This window comes from Homalodisca vitripennis, chromosome 1 (assembly GCF_021130785.1).
Source record: "Homalodisca vitripennis isolate AUS2020 chromosome 1, UT_GWSS_2.1, whole genome shotgun sequence".
NCBI lineage: Eukaryota > Metazoa > Arthropoda > Insecta > Hemiptera > Cicadellidae > Homalodisca > Homalodisca vitripennis.
The window spans coordinates 112790196-112814781 of record NC_060207.1 but is presented as its reverse complement, the minus strand read 5'-3'; the positions used below and the strand labels follow the sequence as shown (position 1 = coordinate 112814781).

Here is a 24586-nt window from a genome sequence, read left to right as displayed (position 1 = left end):
TAATATATTGTTAAAACTATAATTTCCAGATTAAATAAATACAGTCAATGTTTATACAGTTAGTTATAAATCAAAATACAGTCAGAGTACATACTGTACAGAGTATCAAAATACAGTCATTTAAACATTGAGTGTATTTATTTAATCTTTACTCAATCGTAAATAATGAAAAATCACAATTCATTTATATATTTTATAACGGCTAATACTTTGAAGTTTATAAGCTAATAAAGAAAGGCGTACCTACAGTCTTCACTTGTAAAAACCAGACCTGACAGTTGTCTGATTCTTTCTGTGTATTTTGCTTCATATGAGAATGGAAAGTCAATTTTAAAAATCGTTGCAAAGAATTGAATTCAACCCGCTCTCACGTTATTGAATCCCCCCCCCCTTGCTCATCGGAAACAGGAGGCCGTAGTTTTCGGCACTTTACACGTACCGCTAATTTAAAAGTTATTGATACCATCTTGATACTATCAAAGCTAGTAATAATTCTGTTGATTTTGCGTTTAAAACATGTAGCTCCAATTGTTCAATTAATTGTTTTAGATTACAATGAATTAAACACCTAGATCGTTAAACTGAGTATGTGAGTATCATAAATTGGTTTTCAATAAATTCATTTTAACAGGAATAAATATGGCAATGTAGATAAATAATGCGCCATAACGCGGAGTTCGTGATAGTCGAATTTTGGTATCAACAAATTAAATTTCAGTTTAGCTCCAGTTGTCGAAAAGATGTAAAGAGTTCGTTTTGAGCTTCTTCGTCGTCGGTTTTCTTTCAGACGAACATGACCAGATTCCTGGAGTCAAGTCTGTCACAGCGTCAGATTTCAGTCGCTGTATTAAGAGGAAGGTGAAGTCAAGCTGAACTTGGCATTCACAGATACTCATAAATTATTCTGCAATAAAAACAAATATAGACTATGTTTTGTGTATTTTACTTTTCAACACTAAACATTTCAAATTGTCATAAAAGGCCTTTTAGGTGTGGATATGTGCTGTTTATTTTCGCGTTACGTGAACCTTACAGTAGTCTTTATACCATTGTCTCGGATTACAATTATACTTATATACATTGCATTTTTAAATTTAGTAACAAGTAAGCACGACAATTTATTTTATTTTTCGTTTTAAATATAATTAACAATTTACGGCTTGGTAAATTAGTTAAGAGGATTGAAGTTCACAAATAACTGAGACTATGAATAATAATTGCCATTTTCTCAACGAATTATTAATGAGGAATATGTTAAGAGTAGAATGAGAGAGAAGAAAGTACAAATTGGTAAATACTCAAGTATACAAAAACACATGTTAGTTATAGAAAAATGGTAAAATAAAATTGATTAGGCATCTTTCACCGGACAGTTGTCTGTAGAAACAAGTGTTTACAGGGCGAGGGAAAATGGCTATCAACAGCTGGATGTGAAACTCCACAACAGGAATGTCTAGAGTTCTTTGGATTACACAATTGTGCACAAGGCTTTCTTAGAGAATGGTACACAAGTGGTTTGGAATAGGAGAGAATTATTTATTGACAATTAAAAGGTTTAATACATTAATTAATGCTCAGAGACCCAATAAAGTAACAGTAAGAGAACAGCGGATTGCGAATATTTTACATCGCATTAAACATTGTGTTAATGTTTAGATTTTTAAACAAATCTCTACGGACTCTTTATTGTCTGAGGTCGGTTTTGTGTGTGTCTGAAGGTAGAAGAAATACAATCTGCAAAAATAATTATCGTTTCATATTTTAAGCCCTTTCGATACATTCCCATTTTTATATTTACCAGAATTAGCGTGGTTGGCGACTGATATCTCTCTTATGTAATATTCTCCTATCGATTTCAGAGAAAAACCAAGTGATGTGCTCTTACAGTGCAAATTTGGCTTTCGGCTCCTAGACTACAAGGGTTGTGGCGGCCGGCTGTGTGAGAATGTTTGTGTATTGGCAGTGAATACTAATTAATAGTTTTTGTGGACGAGGGTATAATCCTTCAGGGTCAAAGCTATCCGGACTGAGTTAACAAATATTTTTCATAGTTTTTCACTTCAATTAATTGAAAACTTTCAAACTTTACATTTTAAATATTATCTCATATATTTTAATATTATATGAAAAATGTTTCCTAAATTCACTACGACTAATAAAAATACAATTCTCTACTGTACCCTGACAAATGTAATACTAATAAACAGCTGTATATTTGCAGAAAAGCATCATATTGCTTCATTCATATTTATGTATTTACCAATATTATTTATAAATTCCTCGAAAGATAAATTTTAATGTTTTAAGTGTGTAAATTAGGCTTACAATCATCGAAAATATATTACAAAATGTTTACATTTATAATCGTTTTCATCCCAGTGTTTATGAGAGTGAACAAAATATACAGTGTTTCAAGAAGGTGTTTTGGGAGAACAACAGTTTTTGATACAACAACGGGTAGGCTACAACGTGATTACAGTATAATTTTCTTTGCACGATTAAGTTTTAGGTTACAGTTGCACAAAGTAATCAGTATAAGACTAAAGGTGGCACACACATTCTCTGGATAAACCATATTAGCAAGCTAGTGAATTAATTTATAGGTACATACATGTTTCATAGTATGTTACGTTTTACAACAAGAATGCTGCTTCGGGTACTGACATCTGCTCTATTTCTCAGCATCAAATTATAAAGTGGGAGTTCATGAGGTTCTAACATTTCAGGTGCTTAAAGGAATCGTGACTACGGTTCTCCGAGGAAGTAATTAAAATTTTAAAATGGAATGAAAGAGCCATCAATGGCGCATGCACTGTGCGAGGCAAGTTATCTACTTTGGTTACGTGTGAGAGTCAAGTGAATTAAACGGATTCAGTGTTCTGGGCATCAGCGTCCGCCCTTTTCTATCCTTATTTTATTTCGTGTCCATTGATATAATAATTACTATTTGATAGAACTTAAAAAGATGAATATATTAATATCGAATCTCTAGTTCTAAATTACAGTTAAAGTGATCGAATTAGTTACACTAAACTCAAAATCAACTGCTGTATACAGTTTACTACATACGTAGGCTTTTAGCATGTTACTTATATTTTAGTTTGTTTTTTTATTACTTAATGTACCGATCATCTCTAATGAAACATTAATAATCTATTGCTTGCTAGATCAGTTTTTCACTGACTTTCACATTTATTTCAGTAAGTATATAACGGATAGCTTTTACTGATTTGTTATTAGAAAGCATACAACTTAGTACAGAGTAATTTCTGTGGTGCCACTTTTCCATTAGCATACGATTCCTGGTTACTTCTGACAGGTTTTTTCTTCTTCTGACTTTTATCCACTAACACACTTACTTATACACATCTTTTAGATATTACGACAAGATGCTATATCCTTATAGTTTTCCAGCTTTGTTCCTTTCATCTCAACAACACAACATATTTTCAGGGCTTAATGTCTGTCTCATAAAGCAGTCTCTTATAGAGCATTGTCTTCTTTCCCCTCATGGACTATCTATAACTTTTCCCAAGCTAACAGGAATTATTAACGGTTTTGGATAGTAAAAATGATGTTGACATTTCCTGATTCCACAATACTATCAGTCCAGGATGACACTTCGGTTTATGTCTAATAGTGCACCGTAACATCCAACATGTAATCTAGTAGGTACACTGCCTTACTTGGAATATGTGATTACTATATTATGCTGCACTTCTTAATAAGCAAACACTTAATCATCAGACTTTGAGAACTGTATTTAAAAATGCACATCCTTATGAAATTTTCAATCTTTTAATTCGCTCAAAGAGCTTCAAAATATGTATTTTAAACTACAGCAAAAATTATTTATATTTCGTATATTTTTACCAAATATGCTAGAGGTAAATTCCCATTTTCCATCTAGAATAAGATCATTACTAAGTTACTAACGTATTTTGGTGTCGACAGGTGAGAAAAGGCTCTCTAAACAGATGGACGCCCTACAGTTTGACCTGAAGAAGAAGCAGGTGTCGCTGACCAAGACTGAGATGCCTACTGCAGTGGAGAGCCGTGATGTCGTTGTGAAGGTCAAATATGCCGGAGTCTGTGGAACAGATTTACATCTCATGGATGTGAGTGTTATAGTTTCAGATACCGGCAGTTGAACAGAGTGTCAAATAATTTTGAAATTTTAAAAAGTACCTATATACATCTGTAAATCTATAACGCATTTATAAATATCCTATGAGATCAAGGTTGGTTTTTTTATGTTGTAGAAGCCAACTATATAAAATCTAAAAAGAACCATTGTCTAATGACTATCAGTAGGATCATCGATATAATATTTCATTATATTAAATCAATAGGGTTAAAAACCACTCCAAACCCAATCTTAAGGAAATTAATTATAATTTCCTTAAGATTGGGTTAGGCAACCCAAATCCTGTGTTTTGGAGATTCTTCGAGTTAGCTACACGATTTTATCAAACAGAAACAAGACGACCGCTAGCACAGAAAATATAGAACACAAAAGACTCACGGGACATTACTCACAGCGCACACAACGGCCATAGCTAGGAACTCACCAACGCCAATGCGGGACATCGCGCATCATCAGCGAATTTTGTTGATTGGACCTCGTTACTAACTTCAGTGAGACATCTAAGGTCGGATTGTCTTCGATCACCAGAATTGTGGAGGTTTTTCGAGGTCATGTAGTTACAGTGTCCATCCATCCTACAAGAGGTCAATATTATTGGTACTATAGCGTCCTTCCTTCCATTCATCTTCTCCCACATTATTATGCATTTTCCTGTTTATTTATAATTAATTTTCTTGTAACATTAAACCATTCAATAATTACAAATAAACCCCCAACATATGGCGCATCCCCATCTGAGCGCAATAACGCACACTGACACGATTACGCTAGAACATAGACGTCTCATCGCCCAAACTGTCCAGAATGATATAGATGTTACAATATGTTGTTTCGAGTTGAAGTAGGAGATTCCGATGTATAATATTTCGGTTAATTCTTACAAGTCAAAGTGGCAAAATGATGTACAAGATTCTTTACTTTCGTAAAATCAGAACAATGCATTGGCTAGTGAGATACCAAACACCATACAAGCTGTCAATACGAGTTAATTAGGGCACTAACTTTGAAACAATTATAGAAACATTTAAGAAATTGTACAAACTGTTCAACAACAGTATAGGCTATGTATATTTTCCTGGGTGTTGAAAGGCGTCAAAATGTTAAACTTTGATTTATACTTTTCATATATTTTTGTTTAACACGAAAACAACCGCCAGACACAAATAACAGTTTTATCACCGTCAAATAATTAGAAAAAAATACATTCGAGTGAATTCTCTTCTGCTTCCCTCAAATAAAAATGGCAGTAGTGTCAGCAAAAATCTTATTCAATATAAAACATATTCTATTTTATTTCATATCTTAAAAATTTTACCAATTTTTCCAAGTTTAAATCTAACTTCGTATATTTTTAATAAATTTCACTTCTTACATAACAATGTTTCAACATAGCATTAAGAATTCTTCAACATTCAGATTAAATTTTTTGTTGATGTTTTTCTCTACATTTGGTTTTCCTTCCTGATACATCATGTTTCACTTAACAGGGGAAGTTTCCATGCGCAGACTGGCCGTTCATTCTGGGCCATGAATTGTGCGGTGTGGTGCACTCTGTCGGCTCCAAGGTGAAACATGTCAAACAAGGGGACAGAGTGGCCGTGGATCCTAACAGGTAAGATGCTCCTCTCCTCACGTTATAATAACTCAGTGTTTCTTTGTACCAATTGTCTGTTGTGTTTATCATGTTAATAAAAGACTGATGTTTACAGCGGATGTGGTACTTGTGTGTACTGTACTACAGGCCGGTATCACTTGTGTCCCACGGGAGGCCTTGCCTCCTATATCGGTTTCTACAAGGATGGAGGTTGGGCTCAATACTGCAAAGCACCTGCCGGACAAATCTACCGATTGCCTGAATCCACCACCTTCCAACAAGGTATCCATCTCGATGGGGCTATGGAGAGAAATAGAAGGTTCAGGCCTTCACTACACTGTTTTTTAATGGTGTATTTTTCTATACATTGCTATTCTGAGGGGAAATTGCAATGATTATAAAATATATTGTTTCGTTCATTCATTTATTAATTGTTTGTTTTAATTTTAGTCACTTATTTATTTTTATTCAATTATAAAATCCTAGCTGAAAACGGAAAATCAAAACAAAAAAGAACAAAATTCAATAATGAGTTAACATTATTAAAAGTTGTTTAATCTCTTCCTTCATTCAAAATTGCATTATAATCGTATTATTTTATTTTATTTCAATTTATATTTATTACTCATACAAAGACTATTGGGAACATTTGCGGTCAAATGCAATAGAAAAACTGAAACACTTGAGACGTTTGTTACTTTTTGTTCTAGGTTTACTGACCGAGCCGATGTCATGTATATCTCATACCTGGGACATGATGACGCCAGTACCTATAGGTTCGTCTGTACTGGTTCTGGGAGCTGGTATCATTGGTAACCTGGTCAGTGCCTTGCTGCACCACTCTGGCCACCGCAAAGTTGTCGTGTGCGAGCCTTCCCCGGCTAGACAGACTCTCAACAAGAAACTTGGTGAGTTTAAAACAATACGTTTTCCCAATCCAAGAATGACCTTTCCACCATGCTATATATAAAATGTATAGGTCTATACTTCAATTTACGTGTAGCTAATAATTTAACTGTTTATTGTTCATGTGGATAAATATTTGTATCGCAGAATGTTTCTATTGTAAAATTGATTTTAAAGTTTATTTATTTATTAACTCCACAATAGTAAGTTAGGCCCTTAAACCTGGAAAAGTAGGTGAAGATCCGTCACATATATAATATTATATAAAAAATAAATTCTTATTTTTCGTCTAATGTCAATGTAAGTGATGTCGAGAAATTCTGCTTGTTTCGATTCAAAAGTGCAATTATCAGGGATGCAAACAATAAAAATTATTAATATTATTAATAATTTTCATTCTAATTTTAAAAAGTTAGAAAACCCTAGTTTAAACACAATTACGAAAACACACACACACACACACATTACTTTGTAAACTGGTCAAAGTCAGAAAATTAAACGGGCGCATTGACTTGTTCACAGAGTACATGTGAAGTAGTTTGTTCGGTAAACCCGATGTTGGTGCTATCATGTTGACACGTGTAGAATTTCTGCATCACTCACAGTACTTTAGTTTGACGGAAGGTAAATAACCTATATTTTAGATAGTTTGTTCAGGAGCCAATAATAAGTTTTTGGTAGATACAGAAATGTGAATGATGGGACATTATAATAATGTATATACTGAGACTATATTCCATTTATTTTTGTTAGCCTTAAAAATTAGGAACTCATTTCATTAAAAACGACGACGAGAGGAAGGGTTTGAAAGTGTGACGTCAGAAGTGAAAGAGTAGTGTTGCTGATAGTTGAAGTAATACCATTTCTTTTAACTATATATGAGTATACCATTATATAACAGATAGATTGTACACCAAATAAAAACTAAAGAAATTCGGACTATAAAATGACCAGTTGTTGTTTGTTATTAACAATGGATGATTTGAACTTATAATAGTATTTCGGACATAGTTAGATCTGCCATAGTTGGATGTTACAAAAATACAACACTACAATTAGTGGATTTAAATCTACTAGCTTCCTCGTGACTCAAACAGTTTTAATACATAACATTAAACATGCACACAAAATTTAAAACTAAAAGAGTGCCGATGAACTTGCCACACACTATAAATTAAATGTTACAACAGATATGCAGTACGTAAAAAATCAAATTCAAATTACTTTATTTGTATCATATATACAAAAGGGCGAATTTAGGGCCATAAGGCCCTGTCTTACAATTAACCCTAATCAAGCGTATACCTGGGGTGCGGAAGTGGCGGGGTCTTCATACCCCAACACATGTGCCAAGCCAGAGCGTCCACGAAGCACACGCACAGCCACCTTCTCTCTTCTAAAGTGCTGTATTTTTTCATGCGCGTGCACCTGGAAACTGCCTGATCCAAACCTTGTCTTCTTTGATAATTCAGATCAGGCTGAGCTGATCTGGCGGGCTTTCTGTAAACTATCCCACAACATTCAATTTCTTTTCTTACTACTCTCACCTGTCGGGCAATCTTCCCAACAATCTATCTTAAACTATCCTAAATCTAGATTTCCTTCTGTATCCAAGCCAAGGTGGAACAGCATATGCCGAGGGCTGCGTGATCAAGGGAGAGCTTGGTCGTAAATATGCGAACTCTGGATACCTGGCGACCTCCAGTTTAAACCTAGCCTTCCCCAAGTAGAGCGGGACAATGCTTGGGGTGACCTTTAGATCTCCGCTACTCGTGAGAACATAAATGAGTACACAATTTAAAAACCAACAAACAAAACCAGAGAGCTCTTGTAGCACTCAAAAAGTGAATGAAAATTCACAAAACATAGAGGGATTGATGATAGGCTCTGACCCTAGCAATCCTGAACGAACCCAAAAAAACAGGCGGACTTCCTAGTAGAAGTCCAAATACCTCCGACTCGGTCAGAGTCGAAACTGATGAAGAAGATGCAATACTGCAGGGCGATCACAAGAAGGAAGAGGGAGTAAAAGTCGAGAGACAGCTCCCAGTACTGCCTAAACTATGTGGAGCCGCCAGGAAACGCATGGTCTGGTTTCGAAAAAAAGGGTAGGTACTCTCAAGAAGAAGCCAGGGAATTGGCCTTAAAACCAATTCCAGAAGAAAAAAAAACAAACAATTGAACAAACAAAAGGAGGGAAAGAAACCAAAAAGACCTCACTCTGATGGATCCACTCCGGAAGCCCATCGGAGGAAAAAAACAAAGAACGAAGGAAGACAAGGGAACATAAGAAGCAATCTGGACAACCCCAGAAACCTTCTTACAAACAAGCGGTAGCTGGTATAAGGGTGGGGGTTCTACACTCCAATTTTCCCGAGACCCTACTCACAACGGAACAGATGGAGGAGATTCAGAGCTTCATCCTGGAAGCTATCGTGAAGGAACAGGAGGGTCCCTACTCTCCAAGATTCTACGGTATTAACAGGAGACAAGGGGGTTCTAATCTTCACCTGTGAAAACACCGAAACAGCTGAATGGCTTAAAGGAAAGCAAGACTCCCTCAAGCCTTGGGAAGTGTAATGTATTGAATTACAATAATAATTATAATAATAATTATTATATACATATTATAAATTGTTACTGGCAAGTTAAAGCCACAGCCAAAGACCAACTGTATGATCTATGATGCTGTGACGTCATATGGGGTGATTAGTTTGAATAAATGCCATTGGCTGTTCTCATCACGCCACCAGATCACACCACCTACCACTTCCAGTGTCCTGCCCTTGTCTCTCTCTCTGTTACCCTCCAACCTTAACCGAGCACAGTCGATGATGTAAACTAATTCAGTCTTTTATTCCGATTCCCCGTAACCCGTACACAACAATTGGCGACGAGGTATTAATGCGATCCCGCGAGTGCAATGCAACTGTTCGATTGTGCGTAAATAATTTCTCCGAAAATTATAGTGGGAGGAAGTGTGTCTGTAGTTTGGCGTCACGTGGACTCAAAATCGGTACATTTTGATGTTGGAAGAACAAGGTCGTAAATTAGAACATTTCGTCTTTATTTAGTGAAACAGTAAAAAATGGCGGGAATTATTGGCGGAATTGGTGACTTCGACAACAGTGCAGAAACTTGGAATTCGTATGTTGAACGATTTGAATTATTCGTTGACTGTAACAGTATTAGTGACCGACAAAAAGGTTAGTACGTTACTAACAGTCGTGGGTGTGAAAACGTACAGTTTGTTACGAGATTTATGTACGCCGGAAAAACCTTCAGTGAAAAAGTTCGATGAATTAGTGAAAGTTAATTCAGGACCATTTGTACCCGAAGCCATCATTCATAGCTGAAAGGTACAAATTCAGCAAAAGGAATCAACAGGAAGGAGAATCAGTCGCAGAGTACATCGCCAGCCTCAAGAAATTGTCTGCATACTGCGAGTTTGGCGCATCCCTCAACGACTATCTCAGAGACAGACTGGTGAGCGGCATCAGGAGTGAGTCGACCAAGCAGAGGCTGTTGGGAGAGACCACCCTAACCTTCGACCAGGCTGTGAAAATCGTCTGCTCAGTGGAAGCGGCGGAGAAGAATGCGGCGGCATTGACAGTGAACGGCGGCAGCCGGGGTCCAGCGGATGGCAGCGCATCACCACCCACATGTGAGAGTCGGCGGCAGCGGTGGCAGCGCGAGCTACAAACGCAAGGCACGAAGTCAAGGTGCAGTGTACCTGATGTGGGCAGTGTGGTCACTATAGGAAGCAGTACAAATTGTTTGGTGTTGTGTGTCACAAATGTGGTAAAAGAAATCACATATCTAAGGTATGTCGATCTACTGAAATTAGTAAGTTACCAGACAATCAGCTTTCGAAAGTTAAGAAAGGTATATCTTATCAGAGTCTAATTTCAAAACAAGAAAAACAAAGATTATAAGATACATAATTTTGTAAATGATAGTTCAGAACTGTCAGATTCAAATAATTCTAAGAATTATGTTCAGAGTGATGAAAATCTTGAGAGTTATGTCGAGGACATACAGAATTTATTTAAAGTAAATGAAACTCACCGTAAAAGAATTAGAGTTGACCCAATTAAGATTAAAGTCCTAGTGCAAGGTCGAGAAACCATATTTGAAGTTGATACTGGAGCTAGTGTCACAGTGTGTAGTGAGGATTTTTATGAAAATAATTTTAGTTCTTGTAAATTGTTTAGAAAACGACCTAACTTTGAGTTCGTATACTAATGAACCTATTATACCTGTGGGCAAAGTTAATGTTGATGTTTGCTATGAGAAAATACATAAATGCTTAGATTTGTATGTGATTAGAGGAGGTTTCACATCCTTTAATGGGTCGTGATTGGCTTAAAGTACTGGGAGTTGACATTTCGTTTAAAAATAACTTGTGTGTTATAAACAGACCTATAGATAACAAGGCTAATTTCGAGACAATGACGTCCGAGCTAACTAATCAATTTCCAGAAGTGTTCACACTGAGAAACTAGGTCAGTATACAGGCGAACCAGTAAAACTAAATCTAAAAGAAAATGCTAGACCTAGGTATTTTAAGCCAAGACCGATACCATTCTCATTGAAAAGTAAGGTAGAAAAAGAACTACAACGCTTAGTTGACGAACAAGTGTTAATTCCAGTAAGCAGCTCGGAATGGGGAACGCCCATTGTACCAGTATTAAAAAAAGAACGGTGAAATTAGGTTATGTGGAGACTTTAAAGTTACTCTAAATCAGTATCTAGAAGTAGACAAGTACCCTATACCTAGAATAGAAGATTTATTTGCAAATTTACAGCATGGAGAACGTTTCTCTAAAATAGATCTTAGTCAAGCCTATATGCAATTAAAGTTAGATAGTGAGTCACAAAAATTATGTACAATTAGCACGCATAAGGGTCTTTTCTCATATAGTAGAATGCCTTATGGAATCTCATCAGCCCAGGCATATTTCAAAGAGTTATTGAACAATCTTTGCATAATTTAGAAGGCATATCAGTGTTCATGGATGATATTCTTATCACCGCACCTAATAACGAAACTCATGTAAGTAGGTTGCAAGAGGTTTGTAAACGCCTGAGTGAAAAAGGATTTACCGAAAAGAAAGATAAATGTACATTCTTTGTAGACAAAATCGAGTATCTTGGTTTTAGTATCGATAAAGATGGACTGCATACCTCTGAATCTAAAAATTAAAGCTATAAATCAAGCACCTGTACCTAAATCTGTCACTCAAGTCAAAGCTTTTATTGGCTTGGTAAATTATTATGGAAAGTTTATCAAAAAATTTGTCAACAATCTTGAGTCCGTTGTACAACTTGTTAAAAAAGGACGTGCCATTTGATTTTGATGAAAAAATGTCTCAAATCATTTAGCCATATGTCAAGGATGTTTTGACTAAAGCACCAGTTTTGGCGCATTATGATTCAAAGTTGCCTGTAAAACTAGCATAGACGCAAGCTCGACAGGGCTGGGCTGCGTACTTAGTATCATAACCCCCTGAAGGCGTTGAGAAACCTATTGCATACCACTCTCGTACTTTATCACCAGCAGAATGTCAATATTCACAAATAGATTAAGGAAGCTTTAGCAGTAGTATATGGAGTAAGGAAATTTCATCAATATTGTATGGCCGAAAATTCACATTGTGTACTGATCACAAACCTTTAATTAGCATATTTGGACCGAAAAAGGGTTTACCTGTTTTTCCGCAGCAAGCCGATTACAGAGATACGCATTGTTTTTTTAAGTGGATACAATTTTGATGTACAGTATGTAAGGTCAGAAAAGCATGGTAAAGCAGACGCATTATCACGCTTACCATTAAGCCACTAAACACGTTGTAAATAATAACAATGAACCAAGGTGGAAAGGTACCTATTTACACTGTATCGCTGAAAGTTCAGTACCTTTAACTTTTGAAGATGTAAAAGCTGAAACCCAAAATGATCCTATTATAAAACAAATACATAACTATGTGATGTACGGATGGCCAAATTTTTTGTCAGGAGAGAATAGGGAATTGTTACCTTATTTCCAAAGGAAGGACGAGCTAACAGTTGAGCATGGCATTGTTATGTGGGGATATAGAATTGTTGTTTCCTAACAAGTTGCGTAGCTACATATTAAATGAGTTACACGCGCGAGTCACTTGGGAATTGTAAAAATGAAGTCAGTAGCAAGATCCTATATTTGGTGGCCAAATATAGATGAAAACATTGAAAGCCTAGCGAACAATTGCTCTTCCTGTCTTATGGAACGTTCTAGTCCTAGTAAGAGTAATCTACATGTTTGGCACTATCCATCTATGCCATGGGAAAGATTGCATATTGATTACTTTGGGTCCTTTCAAAGATAAGACCTACTTGGTAGTAATTGATGCTTACACTAAGTGGTTGGAAGTATTTGAAGTAGGCTCTACTTCAGCTAAGCTAGCTATAGAAAAGTTAAGAGAACTATTTTCTAGATTTGGATTACCTGTCACTATCCATAGTGATAATGGACCACCATTTACCTCAGTTGAATTTAAAAATTTCATGCAACTTAATGGTATAAGACATACATTTTCACCAGCTTATCATCCTCAGTCTAATGGTCAGGCTGAGAACTCAGTTAAGTATGCTAAACGTAAAAATAAGATTGGCTTTTCAAGAAAATATTGATACTAAAGTAGCCTTGAATAGGATGTTATTTGATTACAGAAACTCCGTTCATAGCACTACTAACGAGACACCTGCCAAATTAATGTTTAATAGACCACTAAGATGCAGCTAGATTTACTCAGACCTAATATAGCCAGAACTGTGCAATTAAAACAGGACAAACAAAAAGAATATTTTGGCGGTAGAAAAAACGAGAATTCTATTTCCTAATCAATCTGTATTAGTGAGAGATTATCGCTCTAAAGACAAATGGATAGAGGGCATTGTAATAAAACAGTTAAATAATGTAATGTATTCTGTAATGACAAAAACTGGTCTAATTTTGGAGTAGACATATTGATCAGCTGATAGGACTACACAGTAGTATTGTTGACAGTGACAGTCAAATTCCACCATCTCAGGACCGGTACAGTTGCGGAGCGTGAGACAGGCGCTCAGTGTCCGCCAACTCCAAGCCCAGTCAGAAATTAGTAACACTGACCTCACTAGATCAGCTGGTCTCTCCCCCTCCTCACCCGCATCATACCTCTCCATGTCACATCACTACCCCTCATTCTAGACCACGTCTTTCTCTACCCTCAGCTGTTCCTTCTCCTGTCACTAGAACAGCTGATCATACAAACAGATACCCAACTCGTATTAGGAAACCTGTAGAGAAATTAAACTTGTAAATAACTTACAGTACTTAAGGATGACATTTAATAATGATATGTGTTATTTATATTTATATGTGTTTATTATATATTTATTATTAACACTTGTATTGTTTAATTTATCTATGACTTGTGTGAATTCAATTTATTTTGAAATTTGGAAGGGAGGAAATGTAATGTATTGAATTACAATAATAATTATAATAATAATTATTATACATATTATAAATTGTTACTGGCAAGTTAAAGCCACAGCCAAAGACCAACTGTATGATCTATGATGCTGTGACGTCATATGGGGTGAATTAGTTTGAATAAATGCCATTGGCTGTTCTCATCACGCCACCAGATCACACCACCTACCACTTCCAGTGTCCTGCCCTTGTTCTCTCTCTCTCTGTTACCCTCCAACCTTAACCGAGCACAGTCGATGATGTAAACTAATTCAGTCTTTTATTCCGATTCCCCGTAACCCGTAACACAACAGGAAGAGGCCAGTCTGAAGATTGTACCAGAGGAAGAAATCACTCGTGCGAGAATTGCGACTGTCTATCTTCCTGATAGTATACACGAAACTACCGACAAGATAATGAAGTTCTTAAAAGGACAAAATAAAGAGCTATCTGTCGGAGAATGGAATGTTCTGCGTAGGAGCGACGAGGGGAAGTCTGTACTACTCACCCTGGCAGTCGACTGCGCCACAGCAAACAAACTTGAGAAGGAGGGTCCATGGATCGGCTACAAGTTTGGAAAAGTTCAGCTTAGACAGAAAAAGAAACACCAAGGAAACACAGAACAACCCACAAGGGAAGAGGGGACTTCAGAGAAATCTGAGACGGTCACCACGGAAAAAAGCACCGCTGAAGAGAAGGAAGTGGAGGAGGCCACGAAGGTGTCAGAGCAATCTGTACATACCTTACCTGAAAGGTCTACTCCACAAGCCAGTGCAGCGGTCGAAGACGTAAAACCAACCTGTTCTCTCTTCTTGAAGAGGGGACCTTCTCTCAAAGGACCATCCGTCTCGGCTCGAGGAAGAAAAGGGGACAAAGTCTCCAAACAATCCAAAAGAAGAGACGGGGATGGACCACCAGGCGGAGGTGGGAAAAAGGCGTAAGTATGCGCCTAATACAGATAAACCTACACCATGCAAAGGGCGCAACTGACATCTTGGGAAGAAGGTTTATCTCAACAGGCCTGGATATCGCTCTAATCCAGGAGCCTTGGATCAATAGAGGTTGCATCAGAGGACTGACGACTCAGGTAGGTAATCTCATATATGATCGAACAATTGAAAACCCAAGAACTTGTATTCTAACTTCAAAACTAATAACAGCCTTTCCGATTACAGAACTAATAACAAGAGATCTGGTGGCGGCTACAGTGAAGGTGGCTTCACTGCAAGGGGTCAGAGAGGTTACTATAGCCTCAGCCTACTTCCCCAACCCGTCAACAAGCTGCCCACCGAAAGAATTAGAAAGACTATTGCAGAGCTGCAGAGACAGAGGTTCGGCCCACATTCTCAGTTGCGACTGCAATGCTCACCATACTTATTGGGGAAGCACAAACATAAACCAAAGAGGTGATGAACTTCTACAGTTTATGTTCAGCAATGACCTAGTGTTAGAAAATAGAGGGTCAAGCCCAACCTTTATAACTAGAAATAGGAAAGAAGTCCTAGACATAACCCTATCTACAGGACTCAAAAACATAAACATTGTAAGGTGGCACGTCTCTAAGGAGGCCTCACTATCGGACCACCGCCCAATTAGGTTCGACATAGGGGAGATAGGGGAAAGATACGTGACCCACAGTGTTCCTAAATCTACCAACTGGAGAGGATACCGAGAGTCCCTAGTAGAAGAGTTGGAAGAAATAGGACCCTTCCAGAAAAATGAATTTGAATTAGAAAGGTCTGCACAAATAGTAGAGCAAGCTATAATAAAGGCCTACGAGAAAAACTACCCTCCCAGGCAAAACTGGTTGAAGAAGGATGTGCCGTGGTAGACTGGGAGGTTGGAGACATTAAGAAACAAAACGAGGAAATTATTGAAATGGGCAAAAAGGACAGACGATTGGCTCCCTTATCTACAGGCCCAAAATGAATATAAAAAAGAACTTAGAACGAATAAAAGAAGAACCTGGAGAAATTTTTGTAAAAACATTAACAGTCTTCCCGAGGCATCCAGGCTTCAAAAAACTCTCCAAACGGAGCATACTAATCCTATGGGGACATAGCAAAGGACAATGGAGACCTAACAATGAACAGGAAGGAGACCTTAAAACTACTTCTGGAGACACACTTCCCGGGGGGTCACCTAACTCGAAATAAGGATACATATTCTCTAATCAGGGGGGATCCAGTCGGGAGGTGACAAAAGCCAGACAGCAGTCTAACAGACTATTCACACATGAAAGAATTAAATGGGCTATAAGATCGTTTAAGCCATTTAAATCTCCTGGGGCGGATGGAGTTTTTCCAGCCCTTCTTCAAGAGGGGCTGGATATACTATTAAATACTCTTAGCATTCTGTTTAGAAGCAGTTTCGCCTTAGGATACATACCAAAGAACTGGAGGATAGCACTAGTGGTGTTTTTGCGGAAGAACGACAGGGATCCAACAAAACCCAGTTCGTACAGACCCATAAGCCTAACCTCCTTCATGGTGAAAACTATGGAAAAAATAATAAATAGACACATAAGGGACGTAATATTACTGGAACACCCACTTAGTCCCACACAACACGCCTACATAGAAGGAAAATCAACCACCACTGCTCTCCACAGTTTAGTGAGAGAGGTGGAGAATACCTTCGAAAAAAGGAAGCCCTAGTCAGCGTCTTTATGGACATTGAAGGAGCTTTCGACCGAGTAGCATATCAATCCATGGAGACTGCGATGGAACGTTTTGGAGTTTCCCCAGATGTAGTCAAATGGATAGTAGCCCTCCTAAAAAGCAGACAGGTGGAAGAAAGCTAAGTGCCTCCAGGGGGGAGTCTTGTCTCCTCTCCTGTGGGCGATGGTAGTGGATGATCTCCTAAGCAAAGCAGAGAAGAGGGGAATAAGGCTACTATGTTACGAGGACGACCTAGTGCTTATGATTAAAGGAAAAAACAAAGGCAGGCTGGAACGCCTAATACAAACAGAACTTAACTTCATAAGTAATTGGTGTCATGGGGAAGGTCTGCGGATCAACCCATCAAAAACAAATACGATTACCTTTACCAGGAAAAGAAAATTCCAGCTAGCACAACCTGTCCTGGAGGGAATCAGCATTAACCAAACAAAGGAAGTGAAGTACCTGGGTTTAATCCTGGATGAAAAGCTCACTTGGAACTCCCATATTAGAAACAGGATATCCAAAGCAATAATGGCCCTTGGGGCCTGTAAGAGACTTTTTGGATTTAAATGGGGACAAACCCAAAATGATATATTGGATTTACGAAACCATAATAAAACCAATGGTCACATATGCTGCCTTAGTGTGGTGGCCGAAGGTAGAACAAACAACAGCTGCAAAAAGGCTACAGAGTCTTCAAAGGTTAGCTTGCTTAAGCATCATGGGAGCGATGAGCTCCTGTCCAACACTAGCAATGGAAGCGGTCCTGGGTTACACTCCTCTTGGCCAGGAGGTGATGAGAACAGCTGCGATGAGCGCAATGAAGCTTTTAGGAACAAAGGTAATAAATGCTACCTCCTTAGAAGGCCACATGAAAATATTGGAAAATTTTCCTGAGGCTGAAATGCTAACCAAAGTATCAGATGCTATGGTTAAGAAATACTCCTTTGAAAAACCATACACAGTCTCGATCGGAAGTAGGGAGAAATGGATTAAAAGGGAGGCCTACCCTACAAAAGGAGTCCTGAAGTTTTTCAATGATGGTTCACTCCTAGACTCTAGGGCAGGATACAGAATACGTGGACCTGGAGTCGACATGGCTGTGCCCCTAGGAAGACATGCCACGGTTTTTCAGGCGGAGGTCATGGCAATAGACTCATGTTCCAGAAGACTCACACAATTGAGGACAAAAGGATTATCATACCTAATACTTTCTGATAGTCAGGCTGCACTGAAGGCACTGGATACCTGTTCGATTGATTCGAAAGCGGTCTGGGAATGCAGGAATGCTCTAGCAGAGCTGGCAACAAATAACAGAGTAACACTCGGTTGGGTACCGGGTCATGAAGGTATTCATGGGAATGAAAAAGCGGACATCCTCGCCAAAAAGGGAGCAGAATCCACATTGGTGGGGCCTGAGCCAGGTTGTGGGATAGCCTTCTCCAACATTAAAGCTCTGGTCAAAGATTGGGAAAAGAGGACAAAACACGAGAATTGGAGTAGAGCCTCAGGTTTAAGACTATCCAAATTGTTAATCTCTCCTTACGCTAAAGGGTGGACAGCTGTCCTAGACCAGAATAAGGAGGATATAAGACTGATATTAGGAATGTTGACAGGACATGGCCCTCTGAGGAAGCACCTTATGAAGGTAGGCCTTAGTCAGAGCAACGAATGTAGACTCTGTGGAGAAGAGGAGGAGTCAGCGGAGCACATTTGGTTGGATTGTCCTGCCATTGTAGAGACTAGGAAAAGATACTTGGGAGCATATCTCCTCAGCCCCAAGGACATTAGAGAACAGGAGCCCTTAAATCTGATTGGTTTTTGCAAAAGCCTCGGTCTTTGAGGGCACAAATTAAAGTAAGGGAGGCGCAAAGGTCCTTTTTAGGACTAAGTGCGGGGACAAACTGTCCTCTTCCCTCAGGAAGGAAAAAAAAGCGTATACCTGACAAGCACAACATCAGCATACACTCAAGACTGGTGAGAATGAATCCAAGCAATGTCACTGCACAGAACCAAGAATTCTATATATGTTACACGCGTCAGGAGAGGTGGAAGATGGGGGAAAACCAATGTCGGCACTTCCTGCAGTATTGCGGCACGTCATCTGACACAAAGAAAATAGGAAGACGATGGTCGGAAAGGGGAGAGGTAACTAACAGGCGCCTTTGCCTTACGGTTTGGTTATGGATATCAATACCATGGCATGTACCAATCAGGTATATTCTCTTTTAAATACAACATACTGTAATGAAGGAGGAGGAGCTCTTCTTATTCGAAATATCAATTTTCTATTATAAAAACAAAAGAAAACACAATTCTCCAATAATTTTTGTATTTTACCACGAGGCCTTTCGACATCGAAGATGCCATCATCAGGTATGAATCAACAGTTTAAAACAAATATCAGCTGAGTAAAACTTAGTACAAAATTTATATGGTTAAAAGTAAAATAAAATAAATATTAGTATATGTATAAAAGTTTTGGTCAATAAAGAATTTAGTTATATTTTAAAGGATATATATATATATATATATATATATATATATATCCTCGATTCGCCTGTAATTTGTTCTTGAATTTTGAAATTTAATTCATTTACATCTATGTTTTTTGAAGCCAATATAGCTCGTTCGCTCAACCAATCATGGTTTCTCTAATTTTGAGAAACATCCGGAAACACCTTCAGAATAAGTTCGTCTTTTGATCGAGTTAACTGACAAAACTTTGAGGAAAGATAATGCAGCCAGTCAACACGTCTATAGGAAATTTGCCATTACCATTGTCAATGAGTTGTTTAGAGAATATGTTTTCAGATTAGTCATTTTGCAACTCGACACGCATATTCTTGCTTAAATGAAGTACTTTAACGTGTTTCCACAAATTGGAGGACTTTAGACATGCATTGAGTTCATCAGCTGGCGTTGATCGTGGAATCACTGGCAATGTGAAATCTCCTGCTAATAAAATCATTGCACAACCAGATCGGTTATGATTGCTCTGTAGATCTTTTAAGGTTCTGTCTAAAGCCTCCAAAGATGCTTCATGTGCCATCGTGCATTTATCCCAAACAATCAATTTACATTGCTGCAAAACCTTGGCCATTGCAGAGTTCTTCGAAATTTTGCAAGTTGGAGTGTCAATTGCTATGCATATTTAATGGCAATTTTAGTGCTGAATGGGCTCTTAAACCACCTTCAAGCAAAGTTGCTGCGATTCCCGACGAAGCGAGTGCAAGTGCAATTTTATTTTGCTGTTGCTAATATTAATGAAATCAAAGAAGTTTTTCCTGTACCATCAGGTGCATCTAAGAAGTAAATCCTTCCAGTTTCATCATTTGTTACTTTCATAAGAGTATCAAATACATACTTCTGTTGTTCATTCAACAGTGGAAGATTTTTTTGAATTAATTCATACAGTTTTTCTCGATGCAACTTTTGGTTAAAAGCATCATGCATTGGACGATTGGGCACGGCCAGACCTAATTGAATTAGCAGTTTGTTTGACATCATCAAGCACATGTCCTCAATTGAAATCAATGCTTCGTTGTAAATCTCTTTACTGATTTGTATATTTGGATTTGCCATTCTATTCCGCATTTGATACAAAATATCATCACACATATAATCTTTGTACTTGATCCACAAATCAATTGGGTTTGATGGGAAGCATGTAGATATGATTATAGAAAACAATGTTCGTATTTGATGAGTATGTGATGATATTACTGCATCATTGAGAGTTTGATCATGAGCGTCATTTTCTAGCAATTGCAAACATTGACAGGCTTCTCTGTAAGATCCACACAATTCACCATCAACAGTTCGTTAATGTTGGAATGATTTTGGTCCACGTAGGCCTACATTGACTAATAGCAGTCGTAAATAAAAACATTCATCATTGCTTGGATGTTCTGAATAAATTCGACCAATCGCAGCAGTGGAATACACATCTGGGTATCCTGGAACTGGGTTTCCTTGTTTCCGTCGTATAAATCTCCTTGAGGATTGATTCCAAGTATAATATTTTGGCATTTCAGAATATAGCAATGTTTGTGCAAAATCATCGTTTTGGCATGTCTCAAAAAACTGGTTAATGTAGTAGATGGTGGCTGAGCAGCTCTTTGTACTGCGTTCTGTGCTGTAAAATACACTCTTTGTCCATTTTCTAAATGCACAGCTAAGTGAACAACAGAAGGGTGTCTCTCATGAATAGGAAAAGAAAATATTCGCCACATATTTCACTACTACTAACATAGCACTAGTGTTAGTACTAGTGCTTCATTACTACTAACATAGCGGCCCATTTGGTATTGGGTAACTTCATCATTGAAACTCTCTGCACCAATTCCAATCACAGCCTTATCACTCTCTTTGGTTACATATTTTCAAATGTATTTAATAGATTTTACTGAATGGCAAGATTCAACGTTGATGTGTGCTTTGAAGGTCTTTGATAAAATGGGTGAATAAGGAACAACCCAACAATTATCTATTTCAATATCTTGTTGACTTAATTTGACAATTGTTGATTGCATTTACCATCCATCATACACAGTGAATTTTGATTAAGAGTTCCACAGGGACCATGTTTTTTATAACTACCTCATGCAATCCAGGATCTACTTCTACATTAGAGATTTCAGCTGATATCACTGCATCAACTTCATTTGGCCTTATCTTTTCAACCAACCAAATCAAAATGTGTGCATGTGGCAATCCCCGTTTCCCACTCCACAGAATACATCCAGCAGCGTGTCTCACCAAACACAAAATGTTTTACGATGAAATCCATTAAAGATTTCAACTGTTGTCTAAAGACTCTGGCTGTAATATCATGACGATCAATGGGTGATTGCTCAGGGAATAACTCCTGCTTGATTTCTATCCAGTGCGGATTGCATGTAAATGTGATGAACAAATCTGCTGTACCATAATGACGAACATACAACATGGCATCTTAAGCATATTCGTGCATATGTCGAGGGCTTCCGATGTATGTTGCTGGAAGAATAGTCATCCGACCAACATTCTGTGCATTTCCATCAGTATTAATCGCATCTCGAAGGTGAATATACTCTTCAGATCGGAGTTTGGTATGATTCAACCTGATGAATGTTAATCTCTCCGTTTCAATTTTAACATACATATCAACAACATATTTATGATATAATCGCCAACATTTCAATATGTGATTGTCTTCATTTTCCCGAATCATTAGGCGGTATGAATAATAGTTCATTGAACTGACCTTTTTGTTGGTTTCAGAACTTGTAAATAGATTTTGTTTTAATAACATTGAAATATAAAATTAAAAAACATAATATAGTGACTGAGATATTATCGCCATAGCTAAACATACTAATATTTTAATTACCTGTAATGGGATTTATAATTTTTATTGAGAAATCATAGCCATCTTCACCTTGCCAAAATATAATGGGATACTGCAGTGCATCATATGAGCGGTGTGTTTCCTTTATACGTTGTAATTGATCATTCCGACGATGTAAAACAATATCACGGGGTTCCAAGTTTTCTCCAACTACCACGATAGCAACTTCATCAATAGTTGGTGCATTAAAACGTCTTGCATGTTGACCCGCAGGTGTTTTATCAGCTCTGATTACAATTTTGTGATTATCAGATGGCATCAGATCCAGTACAGTTTTAAACAATATAATCAACTGATTGTGTTCATGAAATAAAGTTTGTAATTGTTCTACAATAGACCTGTTTACTAAATTGTCATTTGCACAACACAGATTAATTTCTTGTGGTGAATTCCCCATAAAATAAATTTGCAGGAATTTGTAGTTGCTATCTGACACTGGTAACAGTGAACCTGCTCTGTGATATGTTTGGCCTTGTATCTGTAAATAAAAAAAATATTATGTTTGTACCAAACACTATAAAATAAAATAAATAAGCAGTGTGGGGTATAAATTTATGGATTGTCAGTGATCGAACTGAAATAATATGTGTTCTTAAAAATTATATATGTCTCCTAATTTGAATCACTAAATAATATTTCATATGCTTATGTACCTCAATATGTAATATTTAGTTGTAACTAATAGCTATCATCAAATACTTATATTGGGTTTCAAAATAATAAAAGTGTCACTAAAACTGAATCACCAAATAATATGATGACTAAGTGATGATTATGATTTTAATGATTAAGAAATTGAAGATGAAACACTTTTATACTGCATACATTCCATGATAAATTGATTTTTCGATCACTCTGTTCTTTTGAAAACAAACTTTCTGCATATTAAACATTTTTGATAAAAATGTTAGAATAAAACAGTATGTCATTTTCAAAGTCGCAGTTAAACTTCATTCAAACTGTAAAGGAATAATGTTATAAAGAGTACAAAATTACAAAATATTATTTTAAAAAGCTTTCTCGAAGTTAATTACCCGAAACTACACATACAAGTGTCAGTTAAAGGTATGGATACACTTTGTTTAGTTTTTGATGGAGGGATAGAACTCGGAACACCTTTATAGGAAATAGAAGTGAGCTTTATAGTAACTGTTACAACTTTGCCCATTTCCCCAAAAAGGGATCTGGAGGGGGGGCTCAAAATCTTTAAATGTAAAGACCCATTAAGTGACACGTCATTGTCTTCTGCCCATTTCGCAGAAGTTGCAAAGCCATTCATCGCAACATTGTTGCTGATTGTGTCAAGAATGGACGCTTCCTCTCTTCTATCAGCGTCTTCCTCTTCTTTTCTACTCAACTCATCTTCCATAATTTCGTAGTCTGTCATAATCTGTACGTTTCTTCTTCCTCATCAATTAGCCACTTGTTCACATCTTCTGTTGTCCGACATTTGTTTTCATCAACAAATTTTTTAGCGATCTTATCTTGCAGTTTAGTTAGTTCACGACTAGCTTTTTTCATTGTGATCAGCAGACTCCCATTTCTTTGCTTTGATCATTGCCCATTTAAAAATAGATGAATCATGCATGATTCAATGAGCTGCCATTGTGCACTGGGTTAAGATAGAAAGCTCTAGTTTCCACTGTTCTTCTTCTTTTATCAAGACCTTTCAAATGAGGTGTCACTTAATGGATATGTAGATTTAAAAATTTTGAGCCACCCCCCCCCCCAAAATACCATTTTGGGAAATCCATTCCATCTTTATCCATTTAAAAACTGAACAGAGTGTATCCATACTTTTAACTCACACTGTATGTGTGGTTTCGGGTAATTAACTTTGAGTAGGCTTTTAAAAATAATATTTTGTAATTTTTTACTCTTTATAACGTTATTCCTTTACAGTTTGACATGAAGTTTAACTACGACTTTACAAATAACATACTTTTTTATTCTAACATTTTTATCAAGAATGTTTAATATGCAGAAAGTTTGTTTTCAAAGAACAAAGTGATCGAAAAATAAATTGATGACGGAATCTATTTAAGTTGGTAAGTTTTATGAACGAACATAACACGATTAGTGCAGTCATTGAAGCGAAAAATAAAATACGTCTTACCTCCAAATTTTTTTACTGTGAACCGATTTGCATGAAATTTTGGAATTAGGCTCATCTTACCCTTAACTTCAAAAGTGAAAATGATCTGAACTCCGCCTATTATTTTTTAAGGGGTGTAAACAACCCCTTAATGGAAAAAATTGACATTGAGCCATTTTTATCGCTAGAAAAACATGTCTAATAGTAAGTGGTGAAATTGTAAAGTGTTTTATAACACAATTACCTCATATTAAAATCATTTTCAATCCCTTGAAAATCTTACAACCCTTG

The 24586-nt window shown here is 37.2% G+C and overlaps 1 protein-coding gene across 7 annotated transcripts in view; it reads left to right on the top strand.

Annotated features, from left to right (window-relative positions):
* Positions 1–24586, top strand: part of LOC124369528 (D-arabinitol dehydrogenase 1-like) — a 51679-nt gene that overhangs the window by 22237 nt on the left and 4856 nt on the right. For 2 of the 7 annotated variants that reach the window (XM_046827583.1, XM_046827559.1), the window contains exon 9: positions 3955–4089. Coding sequence is in view for 4 of the 7 variants with exons in the window: in XM_046827553.1 (XP_046683509.1) it covers positions 2349–2457; positions 3955–4118; positions 5635–5759; positions 5857–6023; positions 6452–6649 (763 nt within the window). In the remaining 3 variants the exon portion in view is untranslated. Of the gene's footprint in view, positions 1–2238; positions 2458–2522; positions 2822–3945; positions 4119–5634; positions 5760–5856; positions 6024–6451; positions 6650–24586 lie in introns of those variants that run through there. The other 5 variants (XM_046827553.1, XM_046827572.1, XM_046827567.1 and 2 more) reach the window with 5 other exon arrangements.